A 20379-nucleotide genomic window follows, 5' to 3' on the forward strand; every position below is an offset into this window, starting at 1 on the left:
GGGGGCACCGCCACTGTGCCCAACTAGGCCACCCTGAGCTTCATCTGAATTCTCTGCTCAGGAAACTGCTTACAAGGCTTCCCACCAGAGGGGATTATTGAGGAAAAACAGAGCAATAAGAAGGCTTAGGAGATTAACAAGGCGAAAACATTAGGGGAAAAAAAAACAGTTCAGAGAAGTTTTCTGTAAAAATAGAAGAACAGGCTAAAATGTGAAGTCTTTTCAATGACAACCTCCCTTAATAAAGAGCATTTGGCGTTCTTGCTGCTAATGATGATAATGTGAGTACTTAAAAGTTTGATAAGAGCTTCCAATTGCCAGTTAAATGAGATACATCCAGCCCTGGGGGGACGAGGTCGGTTGTCCTTGCTGACCCTCCATGGGAGCTCCCCGCCCAGTGGGGCCGGTCACAGGGTCCGGAGAGCACTGCCCAGGGAGGCTGAGCTTGGCCCCGAGACTCAAGGGTCTGGGTGGCTCCAGCCCACTCCCGGCGTCAGAGCTCAGCAGGTGCCAGCTCTGGGGAGTCACTCGCCAGCAGCTACACTAACGCTGGCCCCATGAAGGTCTGCCCCATTACTTCTTTATTCTTTTTAACTTTTTTTTTTTTTAATTGAGATATAATCCATATGCTATAAAACTCACCCCTTTAAAGAACAGAATCCAGTGGATTTTAGATCTACAACAGAGTTGTGCAACCATCACCATCATCTGATTCCAGAACATTTTCATCACCCCCAAAAGAAAGCTGGTACCCATCGGCAATCACGCCATGTCCCGCCTCACCCCCTCAGCCCCTGGCAACCACCAATACACTTTCTGTGTCTACGGATTTCCCTATTTTGGACATTTCATAGAAATGGAATCATGCAATATATGGCCTTCTGTGTCTGGCTTCTCTCACTTAGCATCATGTTTTCAAGTTCATCCACACTGTAATATCAAACAGTACTTTGTTCCTCTTCATGGCTGTATTATATTTCATGCCATGGCGATACCACACTTTATTTATCCATTCATCAGTTTATGGACATTTGGGTTGCTTCTTATTACTTCTTAGGGGGCTACCAGTGCTGCTGACCCAGTATCCCGGGGAAGGTGGAGAACAGGAGCTGGTGGCACCTCCCACCAGCGGTATTGGTACTGCTAAGCTTCTGTGATTCAAATGGCCAAGGGAGAGAGCAGTGCTTTGCAACTAGTGCTTCCTGGCACCCTGGGGGAGGTCACAGAAGGCACCGGACTTCCCACCATCTGTTTGGCTAGTCCTCCAGCAATCTCCTGGTACTGAGGGGGAGGCTTTCTCGGGACTGGGAGAGCCTTGGCTCGGGTGAGGTCAGGGGGTGCAGTCCCAGCCCTCTACTCTGCTCCATGGAGAGCATGTACCTGCTTCATATTTGGTTCAGGTTAAGATTGTATTTGCAGAGACTAAAAACCCAAAAACCACTGGTTTGGGGATCAAGCTTTCTGGAGTGGCAGCTGATGGCAAGCTTTCTCCCGACCGCTGCCGGGTTGTCAGTGCATATTCTGGCTCTCGGTATGCTGACGGCCCACTTTTGGGGTGAGGAAGCACGTCTACAGCCTGGAAAGGGGTGTCAACAAGCACAGGAGACCTCTCTGCATCTCTGAGACTCAGAGCTTCCCAGGAAGCTGGCAGGAAGGGGAGGATATCTCCTTTCCTCTGCCTGACAACTGTCACGAGGAGCTGGGGCTGAAGCTGGGCGCAGAGAGGGCTGCCTGTGGGGAGCTGAAGGATGCCTGGGGCTGCTGCGGCAAGGCAGAGCTTCAGACAGTGGGAAGGCCTGGCTCCTTCTGCACGCTCCCCAGGGGCCAGCCCGGCACAGCCAGCCACAGGACCGCCATGCTGCGGTGGGGAAGCCCACCCAAACACACCGGTCCCCGTCACACTGCAATGGATGCCTCGACTTTTGGGGCTCTGGCAGCAAGGAAGCCGCTTGAAACAGGGAGATGTAAAAACACAGTGTGGGGGGGGTGCAGTTTAAAAATTCTGATTTTAGAAGTTGGGAGATGCTTCAGCTGGGGGCATCTAGCGCTGAGAGGAACGTATCCAATGCTGAAAAGCCATGTCTTGTGCTCCTGACTCCTCCGGCTCCCAGCACTTGGCTGGAATGACTGCAGTGGTGTGACTCCAGTGTGAACTAGGGGTGAACTTCTGGGGACAGAGGGATAGCGCGGGCCCCCGGTCCCCAACTCACCTCCCAGAAAGCGAGGAGGAGCAGGGTGCCGTGGCCTGTCGGTGTGGTGTGGCTCCACGAGGGGCCAACAGCTCCCCGAGGCCATCTCTCTCCCTGTCCCCTGTCTACCTTGCCCCGTCCCTCCCCATTCTCCCAAGCTACAGCCACAGTGTCGACAGCAGATGGCCGGCGGCCCTCCCAGGTGTGGCGCTCACAAGGGCGTGTGGGAAGGACACACTCACCTCCCAGGGCGTGTTCGGTCATACTGAGGCACAAAGACTCCAGCCTGTTGTTGATGTCAGGTTCAGTCACGGGAAGCTGGAATTCTGCAGAGACAAAGAGTTATGTTGGTGACGGGGACTCTGAGGACAAGAAGGAAGCACATGTGGTGCCAGCTGGCTCCTCACACGGGGTCCCGCGTGCCTTGTTGGGGAGACTCGGGGGGACTCTCAGAGTCAGCTCCGAGCACAAGTTATGTTCACGTCCAACCAGCCTCCAGGTCTGTAGGACACAGAGTGCACTGAGAACACAGCACCTGGAAGAAAGCTGGTGACTGAAAATAGCTGGTCGCTTGTCGCTCCTCTGCTCAGAACCTTCCAGCAGCTTCTCATCTGAGTAAAAGCAAACCCCTGTCATGGCCTGCAAGGCCCCACACGATCTGTCCCCCTGCTGCCTCTTTGCCCTCTCAGAGCTCTCCCTTCCTTCACTCCACGCCAGCCTTCTTCTGCCCCAGGGCCTTTGCACTGCTGTTCCCTCTGCCTAGGATGCTAGTCCCTGGGTGTTCCCACGGCTCAGTCCCCCCTGCCTTTGGGTCTCTGGCTCTACTGTCTCCTCAGAAAGGACTTTCTCATCATTGTATATGAACGGCAATACCCCATACTTTATCTCTTTCCCCTGCTGCATTTTTCTGCACAGCCTCTGCCAACACCTGACCTGCATTCACCTGCTGCCCACCCCCCAGCCCGAGTTGAACGTGTACTTCATTACAGCAGGACTGTGCAACGAGCCCAATTTCTGAGTGAGGCTCAAAGAGGCTAGGTAACTCATCGGGGTTAGCCAGCTAACACGGAGCTTGGCAAGAGCCTGCAAGGCCCGACTCCAGGGCCTCAGCTCTCCTGCAAGCCTTAGTGACGCTGAAGCAAGGGCAGGTCACCATGACTGTCAACACGCTTGGCCTCCAGGCACAGATGTCTACTCTGTGGGTGCTGGTGGTGAAGTGGTTCCCACTGCCCGAGACAACGCCACACACATTATAACCATGACACCCTTGCTGCCATCTGGATCCCACCTGCCCCCCAGGCTCCAGCCTCCCCTCCTCTGAACACGGGGCAGCCCCTGGGAGCTACTTCCCCTGTCGTGCTGAAGCACTCACTGCCAGCACCTCCCCTTTTCCCTTGTCCTGCAGAGCCCTCCAGTGTCCTTGATTCAGCTGGAAACACCTTGCCAATAGCCATTGTACTTTTGTATCTCTCTAAATCTCTCATAACACCCGGTCATGGCCTTCCACACATCTCCAAATCTGTGGCTGAGTGATGGAAAAGATGGAGCAAGAAGTAGCACAGAAACCTGACAGATATGAACTGTGAAATCCTGTGTGTGTGTGTGTGTGTGTGTGTGTGTGTGTAGGGGGTGGCTAGAAAAAAGTTTCAGAGGAGCTATCAGCAGTGGGATATGTTCCAGATGACTGTGAAGTTCCAACATTGCCACTCCCTTCTTATGTGACCCTGGGAGCCTTTTGCTTCTTTGGGCCTTAGCTCTTCTACCTGTAAAGTGGGGAGAATATCCTGTGGCCCAAACTTCAGGCCACTTCCCTGTTCCTTCACGTCTCCACCAGGGGCACATGGGGTGGGGGTGGGGGGTGGGGAGGGGAGACCTATTCTTAATAAAAACGAGTTTGGCGGTTTGGAGGGATAGGAAGTTGAAACCCATGGCTAAACCAAAGTATTTGTTTTCCTTGATTGGCTATATATTTATATCTTTTTGGCAGTTCCCCATCACCAGCTAATTCAGAGGCAGCTGTTATTTCCGTTATTTAACATTCTCAAAGAGAAGGTTGGCAAAATGGATCAACATTAAAAGCACTGGGGGGCAGATAGCCTTCTTTCTGATACAGCTCCGGTGCTGAAGGGTTTGGAAAACAACTGCGCCAACTCCTGAGTGGATGGGGGCCGAACGAGCTTCCAGGGAAGTCAGGAGCCAGAGGCAGGACAGATTGTTTTCACTCTTGTCCCCTCACCCCCGCCACCCAACTAGTTGCTCTGAGTGTGGGGTTGGGACAACTCAACAATCTCAGAGGGAAGAGTATTTTAGTATTTTCTCCCATTCATGTGAAAATCATATGCATGCAAAAATTAGCAGTCTTCAGGGTGTGAAATCTATAAAATAGAAACACACAATTTTATATATAGCCAGTTAGCAAATATGAAAAAAAAAAAAAAACCCTCAGCAATTATAGCCATCCATATGCTCATTGTAAAATTTAGTTTACTCTCTAGCGCTCCCCTTTAAACAAACACTGTGGAGAGATTTGGATAAATAAAGATGCTCGACATTTGGAGAGAAGAGTTTCAGCTGCAGGATTTCTTGCCAACACGCAGCAAAATGCCATTTTCCAAGCCTAGGATTGTGTGTTCCAAAAAGGGGGCTGAGAAACGCAGGGCTCTCTGCTACAGAATCTCCAAACCCTACTGGCTGCTCTTTTAGGTTGAAAGTTGGCTGGCTTGCGTTTTCTCCCCCAGCTCTCCATTCCGATGCACCGGGGGCTGTAAAGATGGTCACACAAACTCCCATCACTCTTAGAGCAGCTTTGAAAAATTCTAAGTCTTGGTCAAAGCCCATATGTTCAAACTGCAGTTTCCTAATAGTGTGACTTTTTAATTGCGTATTTGATAAAAACAGATCCATGGCATCTCACCACATATATGAGGCAGAAGGCAGAAGGGTTGGGTAGATAACAGCTTCTGCTTCAGGCTAGAAGCCCTCAGCTACATGCTGCTTGGAAGGCAGAGCTCTTGCCCAAGGCCCAGCGGGGTAGCTGGGCAGCTCCTGGCCCACTGGCCCCTGTGAACCACCGGCAGACTCTTGCCATGGCTTCTGCTAAACCCAAGGGCTCATTTCATTTATCCTCAACATAGTTGAGAGTCCTTGTTAAGGTAGAAAGGAAAGAACTGTCTCTCGCTGAGCCTTCTCTGCTCTTGTCTGAAGTAGGTCTTTTTCTTCGGCTCTGATGACATCTCCGAATCCTGAGAATTCTTTTCCTTTCGGTTAGACTATTACAGTATTTAATGTCGACCCCAGGTTTGCTGACCACTGGGTCTAGGCTGACTTGGGATGTTTTACCTGACTGTGCTCCTGCAGAAATCCTGCAAGTACAGTCGAGTGCTCAGGCTCAGGGTCAAGAAGACTCTGGAAGGAAGCCACTGTCCATCCCTGATGGGGTGCACCCGGGGAGCCCCACGTGGCTTTTCCTTGGCAGAAACTCATCTTGGCTGAGTTCTCACATCTGTTGCACCTACGAAGCAATTCTGTAGCTTTCTCCAAGACTCTGGGGCTGGGGGTAAGAGGCCAAATTCTTTGGAATTTAAGCGTAAGAAACAGGCCAAGGCATTCAAGAAAAAACTTTTAGAATCCCACTTTGCCAATGACAGCTGAGGCCACTCTGCTGAATGACTAGAAAGGCTCTGTGTTTGGTTGAGTGAGAAGTGGGGGTAGGCTGGAGGGAGAGAAAGCGGGAAAGAAAGGATGACTCAGGAAGGGGACAGAAGATGGAGAAGTGAGACCCAAGCAGTTGTGATGGGAGAAGTCAGAGAGAAAGAGAGAAAGAGAAGGTAAGTACCAAAATCAAAGGCAGAGATAGGTAACAAAAGGAAAAGAAGGCATCGTGGGCAGGGAGAGAGCCGCTGCAGGCCAGCTGACATCTGCAGAGATGGGCATGGCAGGTGGCAGAAGGACATGAGTTTGGCTTGTACCCCTGAGTCTGCTGCAGGGAATGCCACTTTTCTCTGGTGGCTTCCAAACATTCCTAAATCTGCAGAAGGTACATACTGTGCAATTTCTCTGGGATCCACAATTTCACAGAAAAACGATGAGCAGATTAGGGAACCAGACATACTGTACCATCTTGCTCCATACTGGTCTCTTTGGATTCGCCTTTCAGAGGGAGAGGGGCCTGGGCCTAAGCAGGGTCCTCGGCTCTGATGGGAAGTGATTCATTTACCTGCCTCCCTGCCCACTGCTGCCCAGTCCTGGGCAGGGTTGTTTGCCTTGGCTTCTTGGAAGGCAGGGAGCGGATGCTTACCAAGTTCTTCAAGTGGCTGCTCATGTGGTCTCTTCCCGGGCATGGCATCCCCTGCCGCTCCCCCAATGGACTCAGCACACCCAGGGCACTCTCCCCCTTGCCACCCCTTCTAAGAACAGTTCTGGGGTAGGAACCTGAAACTCACAAGGAAGGGGAAATGAATGCTAACAGTCTAGAGTGCTGTGCTTCCAGGTATGCAGCATGCTGATGGGGGGAGAACTCCAGTCTGAGGTTTGCCGCAGTGAGCAGATGCATCACACGAAATGCTGCACGTCCGGGGCTGCCTTATCCGTCTCACATCCAGGCACTCTTGTACCAAGGGTAGCTTGCAGGAGGCAGTTTTGTGCAAGGGAAGGACAGGCTCCCCAGGAGGCAGCTCTTCCCACCGGTGCCTCGGAAGCCAGCTCCTGGTCCTCTGCCCCCTCCCCCCAGGTGGCTCCAGGTGGCTCCAGGTGGCCGGCAGCCTCCTGCCTCCCTGGGTCTCACGAGAGCCGCTAGAGATCCTCTCTGCCTGCACCCAAGGGCGGCTTAGCCCAGGTCAGCAGGAACAGGGCTGCTTCCAAAATAAATTATCATTCTCCAAGCAGTTTCCCGACTAATTTTCCAGTTGGGAAAACACATTCTGCCTCAGCAATGAACATGACTGCTTTCGCCGGGCACCACGCTTTATTTTGAGCTCAAGTCACCACCCTGGTGAGAGTATTAGACCTCGTGCCCCCGGCTCTAGGAAGACCAGTCAGTGCTTCTTACTCATCCCAGAGGCCACAGAGAGGCAAAAATCACCCGACAGCTCTCCTGGCTGATTCTGGAAAACATCTAAAGCCTGTCCCTGCAGAAATAAAGCTAAAAACAACTCCCTGAACTGGCCTCCAAGGGGCCCAAGGACTTATGGAGATCCAGGAAAGAGTAAAGCTTCTTGCAAAACTGAAAAAGTTGACTGATCAATTAATGCACAACTTGGAGGCGGTGTCTGGTCCCCAGTCCTTTCTATATTCTTTGGAGACATTTTATGTCTTTCGTCATCTCAGAAGAATTATTTGAAGTTTATAGAAACAGAGATTCCTCATCACGACAATACATCGTAGTCTTCAAGATTTGCCCTTATAGTTTAAGATGGATACTCTGAAGAAATTACTGGCTGGGAGAAAAAACTACTACGTTCTATTGTAATGCAGTCATCTTCCAGATACTTAATTTTGGACCGGCCACACATCTCTGTTTCATTTTACATTCATGATTACTCCTGTTTGTGTAAAGAAAGCCATTTCCTGCCTTCCTGATTTTTGCCTCCCTGATATACTTATAGTCTGGCCTGACATCCTGGCCATGACCCCCTAACAGCTTCCACAGCTAATTGGACTGTGCTGCTTTTGAATAGCAGACCAGTCTCTGAAAGGCCCCGACTCTCTAAGGGGAGCCTTCATCTGGGCCTGTTGGGGCCGTGGGGGTGCCCCCTCTCTGGTCCAGAAGGCTGCCTCCTCGGGAAGAAGCAGAGGTTCTGACAGTGACTTGTGGTCTTGAACCCAGCCTTTGATCCGCGAGGGCAGGCGAGTGAAGCTGGAGCCGGGAGCCAAGGCTTAGGAGGGCTCTGCAGTCTCCTTTCCCTTCGGTGAGGGATCCCGGGTCATGGCTTGCCCTGCCCCGCCCTCCGTGACCACGTCCCAGGAGGAGCCACTGGGCATCGTGTGGTGTGAGCAGTGCAGGACCTAAGAGGAGCTCCTGCCACGTGCTCACTAGTTTATTTGCAAGGGGGAAGTACGAACTCGCCTTGCCCCCCACGCTTTGGCGGCTATTAGAAACACGGGTTCATTAGGGCCTTGCTGGAGGTGGTTGGTGCAGCGTGGGCCAGAGACTAAAAAACAATGAAGCCCCAAGGGTTCCAGAGTTCCAACTTGAGTATGCCCAGCACATTATTTAGGGATTTGCAGGCAACTGCCAGGAAAATTGAAAAGAAACCCTTACAAGCAGCTGCCCCTGGGACATGGGCCTGGGGGCAAGGAGGGGCAGAGGAGGGGGCGGTCTCTTTTCCTTACAAGCCCTTCATATTTGATTCTATTACCATGGTTACAAGGGGCTTGTGTCAAGAGTAGGAACTGTCTGGGGTTGGTAGGTCCCAAACAAGGCGTAGCCACTCAGCACTGCTGCCAAGCCACGGAGGGGAAACAAAGCACAGAGTGAGCATCTGTACAAGAGACCCCCCTGCCCCCCGAGTCCTCCTCCAGTGCCCAGGCAGGCTCTGCGCTTAGAAACTGGACTGTCAGGGCCTGGTCTTCCCAGTTAAGATGGAGAGAATTTGAGGGAAGTGCAGGGAGAACAAAGAGTCAAGAGGACTACGAAGGAGGAAGGTCAGCTCTGCCAGGGCTTCTGTGAGGCTGCAGGTCCCCCCCAGGGACTGAGGTTAGCTTGGCGCAGTCACTCAAGGGGATCTTGGAATAGTCAAGATCCCTTCGACCCCAGGACGTCTTCAAATCTTGTCCAGATTCCTCTTTTATTGAGAATGGAAAATACGTAATTCCTTATGAGAATAGAGGATGGGATGAAATGATCCGGGGGAAAGGCCTTCCCACCTCCAGCCTGCCTCTGGCTTCACTCCTCCAGCCTCTGCACAAAATCGTCCGTAGATTCCCCATGAGAGAAGCCAGAGCCCAAGATCCCCAGCCTTGCATTTGAAGTCTTCCACGACTGGTCACAATCTTGACAGCTCACTTGGTCCACCCTCTGGTACTTCAGCCAGACCCTTCCCCTGACCTTTGTAGTCTTGCCCCCTTGGTTCCTTCTGCCCTTAACTCCATCCTCCCTCCTTCCACCCCTTCACCCTTCTGTCCTTCGAAGCTCAGCTCCAGTGCTGCAAAGCTTCCTTGCCCACTGCGGGCATGCTTTCCTTCTTTACACTCCTGTAAGACTTACTGTGGAGAGCATTTCTACAGCCTAGGGTGGTTATTTCCCTACGTGTGCCTTACATCTCAGGTTTGCCTGGCTGGAGGGTCATCTAGGTAGGCATAGTAATTGTTTGCACAACTTTGTGTAACTAACTCTTTTGAGTCCACACAGAAAGGTTCAAATATTTGATGGCCATACACAAGTCTGGCTCCTCTGTTTCTGGAGGCATGGTTGAAGGTGCAATCAAAGTGTGCCAAACTGCTTTTTAACCAAGTAAAAGAAAGATGGCTGGTCTGATAGTTCTCATGTTTGCAAGGTGATCTCAAACCAGGGGGAAAGTCTCTTAGTGTCAACACAGTCACATTTTCTCTCTCTCTGGGTCATCCTCTTTCTCCACATACCGTGCCCCACAGACAAACCATACACACACACTTCTCATGGGACCCCTCTTCCCCTCCACCAAAAAAAAAAAAAAAAAAAAAAAAAAATGATGAGTATCAAAAATATCCCCATCAGACTGCAGGCAACTCTGGGGCGACACATACTGGCTCCCAGCCAGTCAGCCACTATTCATGCTGGCAAGGCACAGTTTAAAAAAAGAAAGGCTCCTACAAGCTCAAAGGAATGCGTGGTGACAGTCGAGGCTCAGCACTTTCCGGCTTGGTTTGCCAGGGCATCTATTCTGGCCTCCCCGCATGGCAGGGGAAGAAGCAAGTGAGAGACCAAGCCCCCGGCCCTACCTGGCTGCTGGAGCATCAGCATGTTCTGCGGAGAAGTGTGCACGGGCAGCGAGCGGGTCCTCTGGACTGAGCTGTGGGTCCGGCTTGGCATGCTATTGCTGCCCCCGGGGTTGGCAAACCAGAGGTTCTAGCGAGAAACGCAAAAGGGAATCCGTTAGCCCAGACACCCTGGACGGCCAGAGCCACCAGTCAGACTTTAGGTGGGAGGCAAATGCCAAGGGAGAACTCTCTGCTACCTTCTGGAAAAGGGGCTTGCAGGCCAGCATGCCCATCTGTGTCTGCTTATAGAGGGGGTGTAGAGTCCATTCATTTTATTTTTCCCCCACTTCCCCACCCCCAGGCCTCTCTCTCTCTCTGCTGGCTTTATTCCGGACGCCTCTCCCTGCACTGTCTTCAAAACTCTTTTTCTACCTTTTTACTGTCTTTGCTTTTCCTGTCACTTTCCTAGGATATGGGGGAGTTCTATAAATGTTTGCAATCAAAAGCATAAACTATTTCAGGGCTCACTTTTGATTTTCTTTTTGAGAAATTTACAATTTACTCCAAAGGGAGGAAACAAAGAACCTCTCTGCTCTCGGCTGGCAACCAGCTAGTGTGCCTCAGCGTGTGTATTTTTTCATGATGTGGATGTCCTAGCAGAGACCTCCTCTTGAAACCATCTGGGGGTTCAGGACAGTGGTCATGGCGTGGGGCTCCCTGATTCAGGGTGCTGCTGTCCCGTGGGGAGCAAACCCAGCCTCTCTCCCCTGCAGCTGTTTTCAAACCAATCCCTTATCCCTTAGTTTCCTAATGAGAAACCAGAACCGCAGACCCCCTTGTATCCCTCCAAGTGCAACCCACATCTGCAGAGCCTCACAAAGCTGTGGGTAAACAGGTGGAAGGCAATGGGTGGGAGTGGGGTGGGTAGGGTAAGAGGGGTGAGGAGCCCATGGGACAGAGAAGTCAGCTCTAAATTATACAGGAGCAACTTCTGGGCAGCCCCGGCCTTGACTGGCTGAGAAAGCTGCACTTCTCTTTGAGACAGCCTCTTCTGCTCTGCCCTGTGGCTTTCCCGTCCACAGCTGGGACGGTGACTAACAAGTTATTTGCTTAAGACGGGAAGGCAAAGAAACGTTCCTGCTCCTTAAATGCTTAAGGCGACTTTGGAACCAGATTTGGGAGGTGGTGAACTTTCCTGGGGCGGGTCAAGGATCAATGCAAATAAGAAACAGGTCTTGCATTTCTTCCTAAAGGCCCTCAAGCATCTAAAGCAAGTCCCACAGAGCCAGATGCAGCCAGAAAGGATGCAAGCAACCTTAGTCACCTCTGAGGCACGCAGACAATTGTTCCTCGGTTTAGCCCCTTTGAGGAGGTCCTGAAGCTTCAGGCCCTGGGCTTGGCTGGCCCTCTCTTCTCCCTGGGGCAGAACAAACCTGTCTTCCCTGTTTCATGATGGTGGGGTTGGCTGCGGTGCTACGCTGGCTGGAACTGACAAATCCGCTGGTGCCCAAGAGTCCAAGCCGGGCGGAAGGGATATTCCGAGAAGGGATCTGGTACTGGCGCGGGTTCCGTCTGCCCATGCCGCCGCCCACAGAGCCAGACGTGGGGAGGGAATTGGACTGTCCAAAGCCACGGCTGGGAGAGTGAACAGAGAAAGAACCAAGAGACCATCAGTCAGCCTCTACCCTTCCCAAACCTCAGGCTGCCTCCTTGGGGTCTGCTCACATTTTGACAGTTAAGAGGTTTATGGGGGCCTCTGTTCTAGGGAGGGACCATGATTAAAATGACTAATATCTGTGAGTATATATCACATGCAGGCACTCTCCTGGGGCTTTTTACATTGATTTTTTTTTTTTTCCTGGTTAATTAAAACATTTTTTGAAAATTGTGGTAATATATACATACAACTCAAATTTTCCCATTTTAACCACTTTCATGTGTACAATTCAGTGATATTAATTACATTTACAACATTGTGCCATGATCACCACCATCCATCACCAAAACTTTTTCATCACCCCAAACGAAAACTCTATACCTATTAAGCAATGACTCTCATTCTCACCCCCAAATTCCTGGGTCCCTAGTAACCAGTAATCTACTTTATGACTGTATGAATTTGCATATTCTAAGTATTTCATATAAGTGACACCATACAGTATATGTCCTCTTGTGTTTGACCTATTTCACTCAACATGATGTATTCAAGGTTCATCCATGTTGTCGCAAATATCAGCACCTCATTCCGTTTTATGGCTGAATGTATACCACTCTACGTATATACCACATTTTTGTTTATCCAGTCATCTGTTGACGGACACTTGGGTTGCTTACACCTTTTGGCTGCTATGAATAATGTGGCTATGAACATTGGTGTGCAAAAATCTGTTTGAATCCCTGCTTTCAATTCTTTGGGGTATATACCTAGAAGAGTCATTGCCAGGTAAAATGGTAATTCTATTTTTAACTTTCTGAGGAACTGCCTGATTTCCATAGCAGCGGCACTATTTTACATTCCCACCAACAATGCACAAGGGTTCCTATTTCTCCACCTACTTGTCAGCACTTGTTATTTTCCACTTCTAAAATAACAGCCATTCTTTTAGGTGTGAGACGGTATCTCATTGTGGTTTTGATGTGTATTTCCCTAATGACAAATGATGTTGAGCATCTTTTCACGTATTTATTGGCCAATTGACCAATCTTTGGAGAAATATCCACTCAAGTCCTTTGCCCATTTTTAAATCGGTGCATTGATCCTTTAATCCTCACAACGACCCTACAAAGTGGACATGCTGGAGAAGTAAAGGGGAGCTTACTAACTTGGCGAAGGTCACACGGCCAGCAGGGGGCAGCGCTGGAGTACGCGCCCAGGAGGTTAACTGGCACGCTATTCCGCCTTCTTCCAGGCTGTGTCTAGTCCAGCCCGTCGGGTGGCAGACTGGACACGAGCCCCGAGCACTCACATGCCTTTCAAGAGGCCACCCAGCAAGAGAGTGGCAGAAACAGATCAGAACCCGGGTCTGACTGCCGGCCCAGTGCTCCTTCTACCATACCATAGTCCATTTCTGATGTCTGACTTGGAGAGAGTGGCCTGTGCACCCCACTAGCAGGTAAGCACCATAAGAAAAAGGATGGTGTCTGTCCTCATCAATCCTGTGTATCCCATGCCTCAATCAGCTCCCGGCACAGTAAATACAGTTTGAATGAATGAATGAATGAGTGAATGAATGATGCAATCACTGCCCTCATGATGCTTCTCCAAGTAGAAGAGCTGATCCCATTTCTGGGGAGCTGTCCCTGGGTGGAGAGTAGGGACGGGAGAATGGAGGTGACGTCTGCAAGCGCGCTGGACTTAGGGCACTGACTGCTCCCCACTCCACAGGCCCCTCCCTACAGAGCCGGCCACGCGAAGTCCAGAGAAGTGACGATGCTTCTCTAGCGGCCACGCGGGAAGGCCGCTGGGGACCCCGGCCTCCACGTGCTGACGCCTGTGTTCCCATTTGGTCCGGTGATCTCAGAGCTAAGGAACTTGTCCTCTCCACCGCATGCCTCAGGTTCTGGGAGGTTACACAGCACCCAGCAATGTTTTAGGAACCAGCACATTCTTTCCAAGAAGAGTCAGCTTTAGTCATTCAGTGATGTTTAAGTCAAAATGCTTTACCTCCAATGGCCACAAGATGGAACAGACTTGCCTTCCCCAGCTACACAGGGGAGGTTTGTATCAAGCCTGTAGGAAACTCCGGGAGAGAGGGTGACGTAGTTTACCCAGTTAAGGAGGACAGGGGATCTGCAACTCAGGAATTTCCTGAGCGAGCAGTGTTTGTGCTGGGGGAGGGAGGGGCACATCTAAGGCTGATAGCAGCACAGTTGATCTCGGATAACGTTTCTCTTCTCCCCAGAATTTCTAAATTTCCAAGGGAGAAAGGGGACAGGGAAGGGAATTCTATGGCAGGCTGCTTCCAACTGATTTCCCGGCTTGTGTGTTTCTACCTCCAGGCTTTTATGGCAGGGAGAGGGTTCCAGATTCCAGTTTGAGGTTCATTTAAATGTGCTGAGACTGATGACATCCCCCAATTCATCTCCTTTCTTTGTTTTCCTTTTCCTTCTTTTTCTTAAGGTCTAAAATCTTTGAAAGAAGAAATTAGGGCCAGTAGGGGTAGAAGTAATTTCATGTGAGTAAAGGACATGAAGGACAATCTAAGATCCATGACAGGGGGAGCAAAGGATCAAGTGTTTGTTTTGTTTTGTTTGTTTTAAAAAACTATGAAAACCCAAAGTCCTTTGGGATTTGGAACTGGAATTTTGGCCACCTGGCAGATGATTCAGTATTCTGCTAAGACTTTTCCTTATTTAGCATAGATAGCTTTTTTGCCCACTTTCCTTTTTGGTTGGATTTTTAAAAAGTTGTTTCATATGCAAAACACAGCAGTCAATGAGTGATGATAAAATGATTTGTGCTTCCAGGAAGGCAAGACTATCTTCTTTAGCAAGAAAATGATTCTGTTTTGGGACACTTAGTCACTGGAAAAATGACGGAACTTGGGACTCCAAACTCTAGGACCCTTTAAGCTGGGCTGTATACAGGGGTAGAGCCCAGAATGTTTGGGGAGTAGGGCAGGAACAGAAAGGAGAATTTGGTTAGGCTGTGTTTCTACTGATGGTGGGGTCCCTCTGTGGGGTCTTCAGTTGGTTTTTACAAAGCCAGATTTGCTGAGAGTTGCCCCTGCTGCCCACCAGAATGAAGGCTGAGGTTATGTAAGATCACTAAGCTTAATGAAATAATCATGCTTTCTGGGGTGAGAACAGAGTGGCAAAAGTAAGTTTTCATTTTTCATTCTTTTGCGGTGCCCATCTGTGTCTCTTCATCTCTGCCTTCCTAAATATAACTGACTGATTTCATTACATTTAAATGCATGAAAGACTGATAAAAACAACACTAATAAGAACCAATTAATTTGGGATTTGTGATATTCCAAGCAGGGGCTGGGCTGTAGTTACCTTTGCATTATTAGAAGAACAGGTCTTCAAAGCAAATTAACAGCATAAAAAGGTCCCAGAGATATATTATACTCTGGTGAAAACAAAACATTTTCAGGAGCTTTAGCAACATGCAATTGAACATTCATAATTGATGACTGAATTCATTCTTATCTAATCAATAAAAAGAAACCTATCAGGACAGCAACCTGGGCAAACCTTGGGCTAGCCTACTGGCAGCTGTTAGTTCATGACAATCTAGAGAAGCCAAGGTTACTGCCCCCAGCTCTGCCCTGAGCAAGGTTCTCTGATGTGGACCAAGGACAAAGTATGGCCGAAATAGGCAGGAGGACTCTGGGGAGAAGCAAAGAGCTTGAAGTTCTATCTTCATCTTCAATTTCCAAATCTCCTTTTCTTAGAACTTGTCAAGGGCCTGGGGTTGCAAGAGGGGACAGAAGCCTCCTCCCCTTACTTGGGAGAAGCATTGCTGCCATTAGATGTGAGCCTGGGATGGACATGGGTCCCAGGGAAGTTGGCTGAGGAGCAGGTAGGTCTTGCTGGCCTTTTGTGCAGGCCACTGGGAATCCTCAGGATGCACAGGTGGTGCAGCCCAACCCGCTGCAGAGGCACTGGGGCCAGGGGGCTGGCAAGAAAGAGTGTTGCTTTGGCTGCACCCTCCCCTGCATACATCAGCCTGGGATGCTGATTTTGGAGTTCTAGATCCTGACGAGGCTCCCAGAGAGCAGCATGGGGTTAAGTGGTTAAGAGTACAGACTCTGGAGCTGGTGCTGGCCTGTGGGTAACTACAGCCCAGCCCCTACTTGAATTATCACAAATCCTGGGCATGTTGCAACCGACCAGCTTAGAGAAGTCACTTGGGGTCTGACTTTCTTCATCTGTAAAATGGGGATGATAATAGCATCTCTACCTCACGTGGCTGTTGCAAGGATTAGATGGATTAATATCCTTAAAGTGCTTAGATACCATTTGGCACATAGCAAGTGCTAAATAAATGTTTGTTTAAATAAATAACGGTATTACACATGTTGGAATCTAATAATGCTTCAGTTTGTAAATTAATCTTTAATGAAGACTTTTCACAAACTCAAACTGCCCTCCTCTCCCTTAAACAGTATAAAACAGTGATGTTTTAAGGCACATATGCAAATAAATGCCAAAAATTTTAACAACACAGACAGAACTTCTAAATATGCACTGAGAAATTAATTCAGAACTTTTTAGGTGGAAGTGAAAAAAATGTTATCTGCTCATATTTAAAAATGTAAAAGAGCATGTTGGTTTTCCTGGATGTTTGTATCATCATTTCCTTATCTCTCAACAACTCCCTATCATCGTTCAAGGCTGTAACTCAACCCCTCCACTTAATTCTTCCCCCCAAATTTTTGCTGCCATTCACCTTTACTATGCAACTGGACTCTTCAATTTAAAACCACATTAAGGTAATGGGTTCTAAGGTACAACTAGGCTTTATTTTTAACTGCCTCCAGAAACTGAAGTACTATGAAAAATCAAGAATGGTCCCGCTCCACTGTTAGACTGCAGCTCAGACCAAAATAGACTAGCATTGGGCTCTTCACCCTGCCACCGACTATAATTAGCTTGTCTGCAGCTAGGAGGGAGAAAAAAATTACACTACCACTTAAGGTGCTGATAGAATAACCCATTCTCATCCTTTCTGAAACCCCTTTCGCAGGTAAACCACTAAGGATTTTGCTAGTATTCATTAAACCGTCCTCTCCCCCTACTTCTCTCCAGATTAATATCATTATTCTGACAATGTGAACGGAGTCGGAAAAGGTCACATTCAGCTCTTTCTATGGGAACGTGCTCTGTCTACAGCCTTTTTCCAATCCCACCTGTTTTAGGAATGAGATTTGGACTTGCCACGGGGTGTCTTGGTGAACAAGGCATGATGCCTTGCTATGTTGCTGCCCCAGAAATCGAGGCAGGCAAATGAGGCACTGGGGAAACTACCAAGCAGTACAAAGAATGAAATCCCAACATACTTTCTTTGCTGTCGATATCCTGATATGTCTAGAAGGGTTTTCCGAGGGAAAGACCGAAAGAGCTTCTGCACCTGCTGTTTCCATGACAACAATCTTTTTTTCTGTGTCTCTGTAAATGCCTGCAAAAACAAACAAGACTTTTTAATGGGTGATGCAGCCTGGCGTTACAGAGAGAAACGTGCAATTAATGGGGGAAAACGTCAGAGTCTCTGCGGTTGTTTTTTCTTTACCTGTTACCAATCTGGGCCAAACAACCATCAGTTTAATTTGGGAGTTGCTTATATTGAAAATTCAAGTTTTTGATTGGTGGTGTCCAGTCAGGTACCTGCATTAAGCTTTTGACAATCCTCTTTTTTCAGTTGCATTTCTGGCATATCCATATCCACTTTACCCATCCTCCTAGCTCCACTCGGGATTCTATTTATTGGTGAAGAATGAATTGCAAAATTGATTGTCGAATGTGCTGGCGTTTTCAGGCCCCCTGCATTTTCATAACCAACAGAGATGCTAATCTGTTCCAAAAATCAATCTGCTTGATGGTGTGTGGTCACCCTGAAGTGGTCTGAGGGCTTCAGGGAATAGAGAATATTTTCTCTTGGGGCTCTGTTGAGAAATCTCCAGTTGAGAAATCTCCAGTTAAGGGGCTGCATGCTCTGTGAAAGCCCCAGTGCACTAAGACTGACTGAAATCTTGTCTCAAGTGTAGGAAAATGGGTAGATTTGATGCCTTCTCAAGTCTTTTCTAGTCAAAATTGATAGATAGGGTTGTTTTGCCTACTGCCCCTAAAACACTCTCGGCTATATCATGTGTGCATTTGTATGCGGTCTTTGTGCTTTCTGCAGCCCAGGGAAGGTCTTTATGGGTCAGAGATCCCCAAGGCATGGCGTCTCAAACTCCCAGTCCATCAGAATCAGCCAGCAATCCCCACAGGAGCAGAGCTTGCTTTAATGGAGTTGGATGGACCCTAGAGACCCTGGGCTTTTAGCAGGTGCCCTGGTGACTCTGAGGCAGATAGACCAGGAACCAGGTGGTGTTCTAGATGGTGAGAACTGCACAGGTCATAGATGAATCCCCTGTCAATTGCCTAGAACCGAGGCACGTGCTGTGGCAACACCTGTCAGATTTGACCAATTGGCAGTAATAATCACGGAGATAACACACCCAAGTAGTTTTGTCAATGAGGCACAAAATCTCTTAAGTACCAATAAACTATTAGAGTAACAAACAATTTGACTACTTCCCATAAAGGAAACAGATTCCTTAAAAACAGAAAAAACATGGCAGTTTAATTTCCTCCTAGCAACTGTTTAATCTTTAAGGACTGAAACACAGGAGAGCTATGTGAACAAAAACAAAAAGGTGTTGATCATATTGTTGGAAAGTTATTGACGACATGCAAACCCTTTCCTCCTGGATGACCTGCGAAGGACGTTCACGCAGGGAGAGGACTGCCGGATTAAAGGACTCAGGGCCCCATCGGGGAGGTGTAGCCCCTTCTTCAGGTGCGTGGTGGGACAGTCTCGTGGCTAAAAGGTGAGGACCTGGTTCTCCTCTGGGTGTCCAACTGTAACCCCATTTGTGCCTCTGAAAACTTGTTGGAAAGGCAAGCATTTCTACCAGAGGGGAGGTGATAGATTCAGTTTTCAATGGGCTTATTCAGTGAGGACACAGATGCACGTGTGCTGGTCTACACGGCGTGGGGAGGGCAGTCAGACCAGGGAGTCAGAGCCAGCCTCTGGATGCAGTTGTGCACACTTTGGCAAGTTTCAAAATCCAAGACTCAGTTTCTCCAGAAACGGAGAATAACGATACCTCCCTCAAAGGGTTGTTGTAAAGATTGAATGAGAGAACACGTGAAAAGCACTTAATACTTAGAACATGCCTGGCTCTTAGCAATGGCTTAGTACATGTTAGCTCAGTACATTTTTTATTTAAATAAGAAAAAAAAAAAAACCAAACACACAACAAAAGTTGGGGTGGGGGAGGGAGAGTGAGCAACTTCCCCTAGTTTTTGCTTAAACTTTACAGCAGATGCAGGTATTTTTCTCTCCACTTTATAGGGAAGGAGACTTAGATTGAGAGAAGATAAACATTTAAACGGAGGAGCTACATTCCAGAAGCTACATTCATTCCGTGACACAAAGGGGGACAAAAGTCTATCCTCAGGCGGAACAAGGGATCACTATGGTGCTCCTTTGCTCATTCGGGCAACACTTGTTTAGCGCCTACCAAGTACAAGACATTCTGGGGCAGGCAGAGGTGAGCACGCGTATAATTAATTTACTTGTTAATCTAATCTAAGTGGTGTGAAGGGTGTTTTCAAAATCACGGAAGTCTGATCGTGTGCTTTCTACCTTTCAGCTGCTGTTCACAGAGGCCCAAACTCCATGTTTGTCACATCTGGTAATCAACAATCAACTTTAGCCCCCAAAACAGCACAAAAAAATGACTTCAAGGTCTCAAAACTACAAGATTGAGCCAGCCTGGACTCAGGCTGATGGACAAGTAGCCTGAGTTTCCAAGTGACAAAGGAGGAAATTGTTTACTTTTCAGATGTACATTAGAAGCGTTTCCAAGGACATCTCATACTTGACATACATGGTGGCAAACAGCATCCAAGAAGATGGAAATAATTGTTGCACCTCCACTGAGAGGTCGGTTCACTCACTCAACACCTAGGGCATCGGCTCCTTTAATTCAGGGTTGCAGATAGGAGCAAGCCCGTTAGCAGTGCTGCTGTCAGTGTGGTGGCTGGTTCCCCTCAGTTCTGGAAGCGGCAGCACAGAGGCACAGAGAGGAGCTGGGTCACAGCTGGCTGCCTGTGATTTCTGGAAGCTGGTTCCTGTGCCTGCACGGCTGCGCTCTGTTGCAGGAGCTCCACCATGAGCCGTGGTGCCTAACGCCTCACCCCGGCCACCTCCGGTGGCAGCCTTGGTGGGACCTGGGGAGCAAAGCGTCCTCAGGGGCTGGAGCGGGAGGGAAGGTTCCACACTGAGAGGTTGCCCAGACACAGCCAGTCAGCCACTTCAGAGTCACTCTGTCCCTGTCAGGCCCAGACCCATAAAAATCTGTCTGGAAGAAGATGGTTAAGATTTGTTCTAAACTTTTATGACTGGGTTAAAAGGCTTAGAAAGGGGACAAGAGTCCATTGTCCCAGAACCACCTCATGACACTGAAGAGGTGAGCAGCCTGGAATTACAATCCAAGAGACTAAGGGATGGGTCCAGACATAAAATCCAGAACTTCCTGGTCCTTCCCTTCACCACTCTAGGGAGTCAGTCCCTTCA

The 20379-nt window shown here is 48.9% G+C and overlaps 1 protein-coding gene across 5 annotated transcripts in view; it reads right to left on the minus strand.

The window, feature by feature from the left end:
* Positions 1 to 20379, minus strand: part of SAMD4A (sterile alpha motif domain containing 4A) — a 245799-nt gene that overhangs the window by 5183 nt on the left and 220237 nt on the right. For all 5 annotated transcript variants that reach the window (XM_037832667.1, XM_037832671.1, XM_037832670.1 and 2 more), the window contains 4 exons: positions 17093 to 17211; positions 11519 to 11720; positions 10107 to 10233; positions 2432 to 2515 (listed from right to left, as the gene is read on the minus strand). In XM_037832667.1, coding sequence (XP_037688595.1) covers positions 2432 to 2515; positions 10107 to 10233; positions 11519 to 11720; positions 17093 to 17211 — 532 coding nt within the window. The remainder of the gene's footprint in view (positions 1 to 2431; positions 2516 to 10106; positions 10234 to 11518; positions 11721 to 17092; positions 17212 to 20379) is intronic.

The sequence above is a fragment of the Choloepus didactylus genome, chromosome 4 (genome assembly GCF_015220235.1).
Source record: "Choloepus didactylus isolate mChoDid1 chromosome 4, mChoDid1.pri, whole genome shotgun sequence".
In the NCBI taxonomy this organism is placed as follows: domain Eukaryota; kingdom Metazoa; phylum Chordata; class Mammalia; order Pilosa; family Megalonychidae; genus Choloepus; species Choloepus didactylus.